General features: G+C 43.9%; 1 protein-coding gene and 1 non-coding gene across 4 annotated transcripts in view; one reads left to right on the top strand and one right to left on the bottom strand.

Annotated features, from left to right (window-relative positions):
• Positions 1 to 30: 30 nt before the first annotated feature.
• On the bottom strand, positions 31 to 102 carry Trnae-cuc (transfer RNA glutamic acid (anticodon CUC)). Its single transcript has one exon. It is a non-coding gene; the product is annotated as a tRNA-Glu (tRNA).
• Positions 103 to 338: 236 nt separating this feature from the next.
• Positions 339 to 12,957, top strand: part of LOC110986753 (putative E3 ubiquitin-protein ligase HECTD4) — a 68,767-nt gene continuing 56,148 nt past the window's right edge. For 2 of the 3 annotated variants that reach the window (XM_087140985.1, XM_087140984.1), the window contains exons 1-10: positions 339 to 1,227; positions 3,532 to 3,755; positions 4,225 to 4,336; positions 4,538 to 4,676; positions 6,199 to 6,363; positions 6,773 to 6,962; positions 8,025 to 8,183; positions 9,087 to 9,200; positions 10,389 to 10,532; positions 11,916 to 12,142. In XM_087140985.1, coding sequence (XP_086997111.1) covers positions 527 to 1,227; positions 3,532 to 3,755; positions 4,225 to 4,336; positions 4,538 to 4,676; positions 6,199 to 6,363; positions 6,773 to 6,962; positions 8,025 to 8,183; positions 9,087 to 9,200; positions 10,389 to 10,532; positions 11,916 to 12,142 — 2,175 coding nt within the window. In that variant the 5' untranslated portion in view covers positions 339 to 526. The remainder of the gene's footprint in view (positions 1,228 to 3,531; positions 3,756 to 4,224; positions 4,337 to 4,537; positions 4,677 to 6,198; positions 6,364 to 6,772; positions 6,963 to 8,024; positions 8,184 to 9,086; positions 9,201 to 10,388; positions 10,533 to 11,915; positions 12,143 to 12,957) is intronic. The other variant, XM_087140986.1, reaches the window with a different exon arrangement.

The following is a 12,957-nucleotide window of genomic DNA, read 5'->3' as shown; positions in this document are numbered from 1 at the left end:
TCAACCAGTGAAAAGAGAAAAATAATTAAGTTCCCACACCGGGAATCGAACCCGGGCCACGGCGGTGAGAGCGCCGGATCCTAACCACTAGACCATATGGGATTGCTCGATATGAAGAGCGCATCTAAACAATATAATAATAATAATAATAATAATAATAATAAGTCCGAAATGTATCTCGTTCTGGAAGATTCCAAAGATTAAATTAATTACTTTTAGATACCAACATTTGAACGGATATGTAGTTGTACCGGTAAATTGACCAAGAATGGTTTTGTCGCAGATATGCCTAGTTCAGTGCGAGCTAACGAATTTTTTGTGTCGTAATATCTCAAGAGCCTCGTTTTCAAATATCATTCCAAGATGGCAGCGACCATGGAGTTGTTTTCTTCGTCTGTGCGCCGTCGGTGGCTATCCTGGCTATTGCAACAAACTGAGGAAAGTTGCGTCACATAAATCACATAGTCTTTGAGATTCGAGAACTTCTCGACAAAGTGGCCATTTGGATTTTGAACATATTGCCATTATGGCTTCGGGAACAACCGACTCAACACAATGGATGTGCGTAAACGAAGAGTCGTTGTTTTTACATGACGGTTTGATTCGTGTCACCGATCTGGTCCAACTACCGCGTGACGTGACAACCTCTAGCGAGGCTGACCGGGAGAATGAGGTGGTTTCCTTCGATACCAAGAACCCCGCAGAGCTCACGGAGCGACTTCTGTCCGTGTGCGGGACGAACAATAATGCCTATGCCTATTCGAGACTCATGGAATACCGGTTGAACGCCTTGAAAGGTTTATGGAACGCCCACCGGCAAATAAACAGCAACATCGAGCAGATTGAGAAGGAAGCATCCAGTCATGAGGAATCTATCTCCTTGCTGAAAAAGCAAGGCTTGTGGCAGCAGCCAGAGCAGGTCTCCTTCTCCAGTCGCGTCGGGCTCCTACTGGTCTTCCCCTTGCTGAAATCCCAGAAGAAGCAGGACCCAGAACTTTGCGGGGAAACAGCCAAGTTGCTGTTGAATTGCCTGCGGGACTGCCCACCGCTGAGTCTGACCAAAGAACCTGGGGATTGCCTGCAAGGGTTGGAGGGTCTGCTGTGCTCTTGGCTTGTAGAGGGGAGCAAGCTGCTCCAGGAATCAGACAAAGATGAAGTCCTGAAGGATGAACTGAGATCACAGCAGGAGGACCTTGCCTCGGCGTTGGTTGCACTATGCTGTGCCAGGTGAGAAAATGTTGCTGGCAGTCCTCTGTGAGCTGTTTGGGTTAGGAAGGACTTGGTACACTGGGAAAGAAGGTTGGAGAATATCCTAAAACTTAGAAGTACTCCCCTCCCTAATTAACTGGCTAAATTTCTGAGTCTACAGTCTACATTGAGAAACAATGAAAAGAGATTCAAGCAGTACAAATACTGTGCACTGAATGAACAAATTATAAGTCCAAACAACTCACAGATCATTACTTTTTGGACTCCTATACTTTTTTCTTTTCCCTTTTAAAAAACATTTTAGAAGGTGTGTGTTAGTCTTAAAACTATGCAGCCTTGGTGTAGTCATCTTTACGCTCGCTTGAAGGATTGATACGTCATTTTTGGGAGAATATGTGAAATTTCCATTAAGCAGTTAAATACACATGCTTTATAATAGGGTCCCTAACCCTCCTATGCTGAAGTCACTCTTTGGGTCACTTGGTAAACACCTCAAAGAAGCACAGCTGTGTCGTGTTATGCACTGCACCAACATGCAAGAGAGTGACCTTGGGCACTTGTGCATATTTGTGCTGTAAAACTAAAGGAGGGTTAACCCTAACTGCCCAAAACCTGCCATACTCCAACAGCAGGTTTTGGCAGGTTTTGGCAGGTTTGGTACCGTACCGTAGGAACCTGCTGTTGAATTTTGTGAGACTTGGGATGAAAGGCCCAAGGAGATGGTGTTGGATTCTGTGTGAGTTGGGACACACAGGGTTCATTGTGTGCAGTGTCTGACTTGCTGTACCAATCGTTGGACTATGCTTGATTTTGTCAGGTTTGGTACTATTCAATGCAAGTCATCCTATACTGCATAGACCCATCCATACCATATCACTCAAACTCCAACGGGCTCATTCTGTTGGATTTTATCAGGTTTGGTACAGTGACCTGCATGTACAAGTACATAGACAAGTACATGAACCTGTTGGATTTTGTGAGGTTCAGTATGCTTTCTAGTGCAAGAGCCTAGGGGGTTAGGGTTAAAGTAAGGATTGCCAACAATAAAAAAGAGTACGCATGGAATATTCTGTCAATGGCATTGCAGCTATGGAGTGGTTGGCTCACAGGAGATTAAAATTTGTTTGGCACAATCATTTGAAACAAAAAATGTATCAGCACAGTCACTCTCGATCATCTCCATACACTGTCAGCAGATGGTACATGTACATGGGACGTACTGCGTCTTGAAAGTACGAAAATCATAATGTACCAGTGTGCTTCTGCATGTCTGTACAGAGGAGGGTTGGCAAGAATTCACATCATGGAGTTCTCTTGCAAAAAAAGACAAAACTGAAATGTAAACGGGCACAGTAATGCACTTTACTGCCCCAGTTGCATCTAATTGTCCAAAGACTATTACAAACATTAGTCGGCATTATACCTCTGCAGCATCTGTAAGGATGCATGGTCATGCTTTATCCATATTTAACCGTAACCCCCTTGGCTCCTGCACTAGAAAGCATACTGAACCTCACAAAATCCAACAGGTTCATGTACTTGTCTATGTACCTGTACATGCAGGTCACCGTACCAAACCTGATAAACTCCAACAGAATGAGCCCGTTGGAGTTTGAGTGATATGGTATGGTCTATGCAGAAAAGGATGGCTTGCACTGAACAGTACCAAACCTGACAAAATCAAGCATAGTCCAACAATTGGTACAGCAAGCCAGACACTGCACATAGTGGCCCGTGTGTGTCCCAACTCACACAGAATCCAACACCATCTCCTTGGGCCTTTCATCCCAAGTCTCACAAAATTCAACAAAAAGTTCCACAGACACGGCACCAAACCTGCCAAAACCTCACAAAACCTGCTGTTTGAGTATGGCACGTTTTGGGCAGTTAAGGTTAAGTATACATGTACATGTACACAACAGAAGTGCTTTGAAACGTTGTCATCACTTTGGGGGTGTATAGCAGCGCACAAGTGATTTCACAATTAATTTGAATTGAACACAGGTACTTTTTGCTGTGGTTTTAAGTATCATGAGATATCTCTCAATTTCTAAAAACCATGTAGAATTGATGTAGGAGCTGTTTCGACATAAGCAAGTGCTGTCTGCTTTAACTTTTGCTGTAGTAGATTCTCGGACTTCTTGTCAGGAAAATGCGATAATCAACATGTCGCTTGAAAGAGGCTAGTTCTTGCTCAAAGTAGTACTTGTCACTAGTTTCTCAGTGCTGTGTCATGACCTGCGGATAGGGTTGATGGACGGGTGGCTCCAGAGTTGAAATGATGCAAGCCTTTGGCCTTTTGTTTTGGTGTCGACTGCACAGGGGGTCCACATCCACCATCATACACACCGTCCACCTCCTGCAGGGCCTGCAGGGCGGCCTAGCCTCCTTACCAGTCGCCGATATCCTGCACAAGCTGCTGAGGCTGGAGGGTGGACCTGGCTGTACATCCTCCCTGCTGGGCAGCAAGCACATGGTGTGCTGGGGGTTTGAGGACATGCTGAGTGAAGGTACTAAGGACGGAGAGGAGAAAGACAAGGAGAAAGGTGAGACTGTCCTGAAAGACACTGTGGAATCAGAGATCAGAGCCTAATGTTGAAATTCTTTGCTTGTCATAATTTGTTTAATTTACCTTTGGCGACTACAGAATTGCATTGAAATGAAGTACGTGTACATGGTTCTTCAGGTTTTATCAACATTTCTGAAAGGTCCTTCAAAGCAGTATCTAGAGATTTTTTGTGTTAATTTTCAAATTTGTTCTACGTATGTTGCTAAGATTTTATGCAAATATTGGTAAGCCACCTTTAAAAGTAATGCACGTAATTTGTTTGGATTGACTTCATTCTTAGCACTCAATCAGAATTCAGAATTTGTCTTCTGTCAGTGCTGTAGTACCAGTGGCGTAACTTCCCGTTTCCCAAATAAATATTCTTTCTACCAAATTTGTGTCAGGTATGTGATGAATTTTAATTTGTAAAAGGATATTTCTTCTGCAAAACTATGTTTGACCCGCAGACACCACAGACATTGGGAGAAGCCTGACAAGTGACGGCAGATTTCTCTACACCACCAGTTCCCATGGCAAAGGGCTGGCCAAATTTGGATCTGGATTGGCCGGCACCTTGAGGTAGGGAAAAACACAGCATTAGCACTCCTAAGTGGTACGAGCAAGCATGGTAAAGTGCCTTGCCCAAGGGCATACATGTAGGTATCACGGATCCCATGGCAGGACTCGAGTCTTTTACACCGGAACGGAGATCAACATAGCTCCTTGTACTCTTCCGTAAAGTTGTCTAGATTGTAATCGTTCCCTTGTCGTTTATCACAGAGGCTTTATCTACGCCAAACGCCAGGATCTTGGCCAGGGATGGGTGGCCTACGGGGGATGCCAGCTGGTTCACAGAACCCTGGAGTCTGACGGTCACCCAGAGCAGCTGTGTACAGTCCTTGACCCGCAGACCCTCAAGGTCAGTGAAGAGGATGTCATTTGTGTCTAGCCTCTACCTTTGAGCCAAAGGTTCAATCGGCGCATTATCATGTAATGTTCTGGATGTATCACATGAACGTTTTGTTTATTACATCGAAATATTCATATTTTTGCGCACCAACATATCTGACCTACTCGCTGTACTAGAAAAAATACAAAATAAGTGTTGTTTTAAAGATTAAAGGAACCAGAAAATAGAAATATTTTTATAAATTTTACTAAAAACCCTTGAAATTGCATCTTTGGGCTTCAATTAACCTTATTTTAAATTTTGGGTTTGCAATTTTAACCCATATTTCGAGGCTTTTTGGTTTTTATGCTCATGCATATTTGTGTATTCATGAGCAGAACTATGATGTCATCCATGGCACTGAATCTCAATGTTGCACTAATTTGGGTGCAGAAATTTGTAGATTTTTTAACCACTGCTATGGCAAATTTCATTTTCTTTGGCAATTTATTGCTGTGTTAGTATATGGCAATAATCCAGCAGAAGTCCTTTTCACAGAAATGTTCCCAGATAGCAAATTTGGGGTTCACAATTTGAACATGAAAACGTACAACCTGAACCATATCTTCCTGGATTTACATCAAAGCAAAAGCGCCCTCACTTGTCCAGGAATGCTTGGCCAATTTCTAATGTTTGAAAAAGTGCACCATGCAGTTCACGTAACTCAAAAAAGATGTCAAACAGTCTTTATACATGGAAGAAGGGTACAGAGATACACAAAAAGTGATTCTAAGAAAAATTAAATTCCTGGATCCTTTTAAGAGTACCTGTACGTTCAACCAAGGACTATCTGGTTGACTACAAGTCAGTTTAACCCTAACCCCCGAGGGTTGCTGGCCCTAACCTTCCCCATTCGCACAAAGTTAAACACCCATATGGGACTTTGTGCACAGAGGCTGTTGGACTTTGTTTTTCTGATGTATGCCAAACCCAATGCAAAAGCCAGCTGATATGGGCCTACCAGACCTATCCCCACAGAATTAAACACTTTGCTACTGTTTAATTCTGTGTGGTTGGGGAAGGTTAGGGTTAAGACTCACCTTGTGCCTATATGCCAAGTAGGAATGTTCCTAGTGGAGCTGTGATCAAGTGCTACAATGGTATAGTCAGGGTAGGATTCCTGTTATACATTGTGCAGTGCTAGAGATAACCAGCACTGTTACCAATCTTGGTAGGCCAGTCCCTAATAGTTTAACTAGGCCAGACCAAGCATTGTTGACAAGCATGTGTGTAATCAGCATTAGCCACTTTAACCATGCTGCTAAATAACTGAGCTTGCTAATAGTAAGAGATTAGTTTGACAATTTAAAAAAAAACCAGTTCTTTGAATTTCACTTTTTTTAATTAACTCCTTGTTGCCAATTCTTCAGGCCTGCAAGCAAAAAAACTTGTATAATACTAATTTTGTTCTTCCAATAAGATCAAGTACAAGAAATTTAACCTTCAAAGTCTGTTTCCAAAAGTAACTCAAGTGGTTTTGAATCTTTCCCAGACAAAAGCCGAGGTGGAGGTGCCGGGGAGCTTACAGATAGCCGGCAACAGAGTGACCATAACCCTGCAGTCAGATGGGACTTACTTCTACTGGCTGTGGTGCCCATTGGGTGCCGATAAGAGCGGCAAAGGCCAGCCCGTCTGCATGGACATACTCTGTCTTGAGGTGAGCGACTGACAATGCCCTTGTCTTGCCATTTCTACTGGGAATGTTCAACCGTTGCTTTTTTTGGGCAGTTCAATGCAATAATCCAGAAATGTCCATCAGGAATCACTTCCGCATCTTCGCTAATAATCTGAATGTAGACGCCCAGAGACCAACCATAAAATGCTGATTAACTCAAATGTCTCCTTGATCTTGCAGCATCCATCCAAAGTTGTTGAAGCTTTTAGTGGCTTTTTAAGGAAGGTAGAACCCAGCTCCCCCCTTTTTTACACAGGATGTGCTGTCCCTCAAAAGTTTAAATTAAAAAAAATAATCCAATTGGAAGCTTTTTGCCCAGTTGTTAATTTTTGAGACCCCCAGAAAGGTTTTTTACAGGGATGTTCAGAGTGTTAATCTTTACATCTCTTAGGAGAAGGACAGCACCCTCCGTGCCCAGCCGCTCAGCGCACGTATCGTCTTGTCTCGCAAGGATGAGTCTCTGAAGGTTAGCAGCGACCCGTTGCTGGCCCGACTACGTACCTATCGCTACAGCACGGCCGCCACGCTAGCCATGCTGACAGGCCAGTCAACTAGCAGCACGGCCACCAAAGAAGACACTTGTGAGTCCCCCTCCCTTTAGAAGGACAACTTGTCGTAGTAATGTTAACTCATGAGTGTATGCAGTAAAGGGCAATTTTGCAAATGGAATAAACGAGTACATTGTGCTCCGTGTTGTGCTTTATGTAACTCAGCTGAGATTTGGAGTGGTGTTAAACTCGAAACTCTTATTGTTCATCTTTAGACTCAAACGATGTGCTTGAATGTCTGACATGAGCCAAGATTTGGGTTTTTGCCAGCGGACTGAGACACACCCTGCCTTGAGAGAGTGTACCGTCAGATTCCAATCATGTTACGCAGAGCTAAGATTGAGATGAACTGACCTAGGATTCCCAGTATTAGAGATGCAACTTTACACCACTTTGAGAAAAGTGGAAGAAATCGTACATGTCATTAGAAAAATTTTCTTCAAAGTTGTCAATAACTGGCCGTGAGCAAACTCAAGTACGTCTGACTAGCTGTAGTGGCGCATAATTGTGAAGTGAAATGCTACGCTTAACCCTCCTTTGCTGAAGTCACTCTTTGGGTCATTTGGTGAACACCTCAAAGAAGCACAGCTGTGTCGTGTTGTGCACTGCACCAACAGTCCCTCACAGGAATATCAGATTGCACTTTTGTGCTGCCCAACAACTGTGCTTCACTGTTTCATGTGCATAACTGTGCAGTAAACCAAATGCAGTGAAGAGGACTGCACAAAAGACCCTGGGTCATTTTGTGCTGGCAATCTACTGTGTACATCTTAATAGGCCAGTGTCACATCTTGGAGAGTGACAATGCTGCATAGCAGTGTTGTATTCGAGTCCTTGACAAGTCCAGTCACAAAGCCCTTCACAAGGCCAGTTGTAAGTAACAGGGTGAGCAATGACAAAGGAATGCTTCTGTCACAGCTTGTGAATTGGCTTAAGACCGAATGACTTGTGATGGACTTACAGGGACTTGTGATTTAGTCGAATGCAACACTGCCGCATATCGGTCAAGGCTATTGAGTTGATAGGCATATTCCTGAAAGTTTCCAGGCATAATAAGTCCCCGTTTCTTCCCTGGGTCTCATCTGATTTTTCCAGCCACCACAAGCTGTGGCCTGACCCTGAAGCTGCTGCGCAAGACCCCCATCTTCACCTGCGGCAACAGCGTGGTCATGCTGACAGCGCCCCCCGGCAGCAACAGCAACTCCTCCTCACGCTCCATCTTCAACGCAGGCTCAGGTCTGTCTGCGGCACGAAGTGAGACTGGTGGAAGGGTCATGTTTCCAAGGGGACCTCGATACTAACCCGGCTCATTAACCACGACATTGCTCTGGGCTTTGGTTCAGCCCTTTGCTCTGTCCAAATATCAGGGCTGTGGCTAGAAGTAACACATGCCCCTATGAAGCCAGTGACTGTGGCTCATCCCCGTAGACATGCATGTTACTCCCAGTTGTAGCCAGTTAATTTAGACACCATCTTGTATTTAAACTAACCTGTCAGACTTAACATCAAGAATTTCAATTCTTAATTGTGAGTCAGTCATTCACGCTGTGTTGATGGTAACGCCATGTTGGAAAACTCTGAAGAGATACTGCAGACATTAGCCAGAATATATCAGTCTTGGCTTGGGGAAACCAGTATAATTCAGCCCTATGTAGGTTCTTAATAAATCAAGAAAATGTAAAAATTCCTGGCTTCCTAGGGAAAGATATAACCTTTGGCATTTTGACAAACCAATCCAATACTTTACACTAGACGTTGTGGTTCATTTTGGTTAACACAAAACGATACTGATCTTTGAACTCTCATCATTGAATTTAAATAAACAGACTATAAATTAATGGCTGTTGTTTGTTTCAAGTCGGGTTTGAGGGAAAATCTTTATTCTTTGTAATATTTTGTAAACTGTTATATAAAGTTCTTAATTTAACCATGAGTGGTTCATGTTCTGATGGCTGTGAACTGTTTTGTTCTTGCTGAATTATCATTTAAGAAAAGGTTTCCTTGAATGGATATTTAAATCAAATCAGGTTATTTCTAGGCTGGAAGCACAGATTGTTCCGTCATTGCATCCCCGCCTTGTCCAAGTGTGCTTGGAATTATCATGGGGATCTTGAAGTTTTTATAATGACACATTTTTTTCTCTGCTGTTTCCGACAGCCCTAGGTAGTAACTTGTGCTTCAGTGCCAAAGATGGCAGCTTCAACACGCGTGTGGACTTTGTGGATGCGCCCACCTGCTCTGTGGCCAGGGGATCGCCCATCGTTGGACTCGGTAAATCACTTCAGCGATTGGCTTACATTTTGGCCTCATGATGCTGCTTTGCTTTGGGATTTTTGGAAAAATGTAGTGACACGGAAGTTGGAAGGAAATTGAATAATGCCAGTTGAAATCTTGCCATTATAGAGTGTGGAAAATGGGAAACTCTGTTTTTTGGCAAGTTACGAGAGAATTTCTTGGAATGGATACATTTTGATTATTTGCACTGATGTCATACATTGCCCAGGGATCTCCTTTTTTTCATCGTTTTGATGTCACGGCGTCCAATCTCATATCAAGTACCGAAGTGAATACGTCACATGCGCAATTAGTGTGTGAAAGGCATTAGTGCTTGAACCAACACGCGCGCGTACTCCATTCGTTTGCAGTGCACTTTCTGGTTCACAGTGACGTCACACTTCGGTACTCTATTCAGTGGACTGTTATCTACAGATGCAGCTATCCAGCAACTCCTAGAAAAATGCCCCTTGCGGCTATATGCAGCTTGCTTGCGTTATTGTATTTAAGTTGACAAAACAGTTCCAGATTACAGAGAATCAAGCATAAAAAAACACTTGCCAATAGATCGCAACAACAGTGTCTTGACAAGCCAGTCAAATAATAAGCCAGTCTTGGTTAAGACAAAGAACTTAACTTTCCTACAGCGGTTCTGAAGTTGGCCTGCTTATAGTAAAGATTAACAAAAGAAATATCCAAGGGGTTACCAATCATGTACTGTTGCATGTACGCATTAGTGTGTCTTTGTAATCGTAATGCATGTAGCTCTGACCAAACTGTCCTGAATGCTAGGTTTGTGGGGTGAAATTTGAATTGCAATATAACTGGGTGATCACCGCCAGAGAATTCAGCCCATCCTTTATTCAGTGCTCTCCCGTTCAGCACATTAAGAAGTTTCATTACAGCAATGCATAACACAGCACTGGACAGATACTAACAAAATTCCACATGTGGACCATTTCAGGTCTGTCCCAGCCAGGCTAAAACTTGTAGTTTAGAGATCAACTGATAAATGCCTGTTACGGCTGGCCTATACTCATGGACGGTTTGAGGAATGATTACTGCCATCCAACCCAGGTTGGAACCGAAGCCTTGCTGCTTGAGGGTGCCTAAAAGACAAGTCAGCGACTTAGCCAGTTGTGTTTTTTTAAACTGTGCTGCGTTCTCATCGTCCACCTCCTGTAGGTGTGTGCTACGATGCAACCAACAATGTCATCTGGACGTGTTCCAGCGACTGGGTAGACCAGTGGCATAACCCAGGCCTGAGAGCGCCCCACCACGTGGAACAGCAGATGGGCATGGGACCTGCCCTGGAACCTGTCCCGGAAGGTGAGGCAGAGGGAATTGAAATCCAAACGGTCGTAATCTCTGCTAGTGTTTGTGGTTTGTGCATACTCAGTAGAGGGCGCTGTTCCTAGAGGCATACACACCGGGGCAAGTTTGAGTGTGAGCCGTGGTGTGATCATTATGAAATCTGCCATGTGGAAGGCAGGATAGCTCAAATGATAAGCGCTTCCGTCACTCATTTTTTGGATGCTTGCATTTCTCATTGTGTAACCCCTTGACGACGGGAATTTCTTTCCGAAAACCAACTCCAAGAATTCCAGCCTCGCTTGGCCACGAAGGCCACCTGCCAAGCCGCAAATTCTCGGTTTGTGGCCCTGGGTGCTCTGCATGCTTTGAATTACACGGTTCAAAGGCTGATTGTTCAGTGGCATGCGGCTCTACTCACCCTTCCACATTCCCATTGCCTCTTTTCAGAGTGGGGACTATTGTGAAGCTGGTGATTATGATGTAAATTCGGTCTTTTCATTTCTGGGCTACGCACAAAGACCAATTACCATATATACAAGGGCCAGGATCTGCCTTCTTTCACCGTGTTCGCTCGAGCATGGGCCGAGAATAATAGCTGGAAAGCGGGCTGAGGATCTCCATTTTTACGCCAGCTATAGCCGCTTCCCGGCGTGAAGGGGTTAAGCAGTTGACACCATTTTGCACAAGTATTTTTGTTGTGGTCCCCTCTTGACAGAGTTATAAAACACAGCAATGTGAAACCCTAACTGTGCCCTAGTGCTTGTTTCCAAATCGTTGACGAGAATATTGCAAGTGGCTGGGATTAGATTAAATTTAGCCAAACTGCGGTGGACCATAGTTCACTGTGATGCCGTGACTGACTCCAGGTTTGCACCATTTAAGTGTACGTAGTATGCCTTTTTAATAATATGTTTCAAATGTTACCTTTTTGTGCTATGCGACACTAGTGAGTCTAGGGTAAACCTTTCAGAGTTAAATTGCAAACACACTTGACTCGCTTAAGGAGGGTACCATCAACCATGCTACACGGTGAATTGTGTTTGATAGACCAGAAAGCACCAATAGGGAGAGGGCCTGTTGCATTGTACACAAAGTAAGGGCCGTTTGCTTGAGCCGCGCCAGTTGTTTGGAAAAGCTTTGACTCTGTTAAAATGGGTTTAAATGAATCAGATGCCAAAATTAATGTACCCTTTTCAAAGCTTTTACGCTTTGTGTCTGGTTATTTTGGATGTAATTTACAACTCTGAAGTTGGAGCTGGAATCTTGATTCGAAATTTGAATAGCTAAAGATGGAGGAATCTTGGGATTCAACACCAAATCTGATGTTCATAAAAGACGGCCCGTGAAATCTGCTCAGCATCCACATCCCTTGTCTCTCCTCATTCCCCCCACCCCCAGACTCGCTGATCTCCATCCCCGGCATCGTCAAGATGCTGCTGCACCACGTGGGCAGCAACTGCTGCCACCGCATCCACAGCGACATCCTGCAGTCCTCCCTGGGCCAGATGCTGATGCGGCAGCGCACGCTGGACGTAATCCACCTGCGCCGGGTCGGCGACATCCTGGAGCAGGCGTTGAAGGACGGGGACCAGCCGGCCGCCCAGTGCATGCTCATAGTCCTCCAGGTATGCAGCTAAAAACAGTCTAGCCCTACGGACCTTATTCCTGAGGAAGTCATTTTTTTATCTTCTTCATCGAATCAGTTTTATAAACTGTCGAATGGGATGGTATCAGACTATTTTAGAATTCACATGGGTCCCAAACCTCCATTTAATTTTTGTTCGAATCTTGCATAAAACACTAAACTGTGTTTTATCGTGTTACCAGGTTTGGAGCTATGAGATGAAAAAAGGAAGATTTTCTTTGGACCTTTATTGTTTCACAGAAACTTTGCTCATTGACTTTTAATGACATGTCAATGAGACAAGATGAAGAGCGCCCTCTATCTTCTAAAAGTCACGAGTAAACCTAAAAAAAGTTGGGGGGCCTCAATTCTGATATGATTTTGAGAGAATTTGATGTACATCTTTCAAATAAGGCAAAATGCATAATTCATAGCACATTTTAGCATAAAATACATTTACTCAGGAAACAAGAGGCTGGTAAAGGAAATGGGCTGGTAACAATCACATATGAACTTATTATGTCATTCTCAAAACCCTCCTTTGGTTTTACAGCACAAATATGCACAAGTGCCCACAATCACTCTCCTGCATGTGTTTCTGTACGGAACACAAACATGCACAGGTTCAGTGTGTACACAGTTGGTTGCCAGCACAAAATGACCCAGGGTCTTTTGTGCAGTCCTCTTCACTGCATTTGGTTTACTGCACAATTACGCACATGAAACAGTGAAGCACAGTTGTTGGGCAGCACAAAAGTGCAATCTGATATTCCTGTGAGGGACAGTTGGTGCAGTGCACAACACGACACAGCTGTG

The sequence above is a fragment of the Acanthaster planci genome, linkage group LG09, assembly GCF_054643075.1.
Source record: "Acanthaster planci isolate LZ-2023a linkage group LG09, COTS_SCS, whole genome shotgun sequence".
Lineage (NCBI taxonomy): Eukaryota > Metazoa > Echinodermata > Asteroidea > Valvatida > Acanthasteridae > Acanthaster > Acanthaster planci.
The sequence above is the reverse complement of the archived record's forward strand: the minus strand, read 5'-3'. Positions and strand labels throughout refer to the sequence as shown.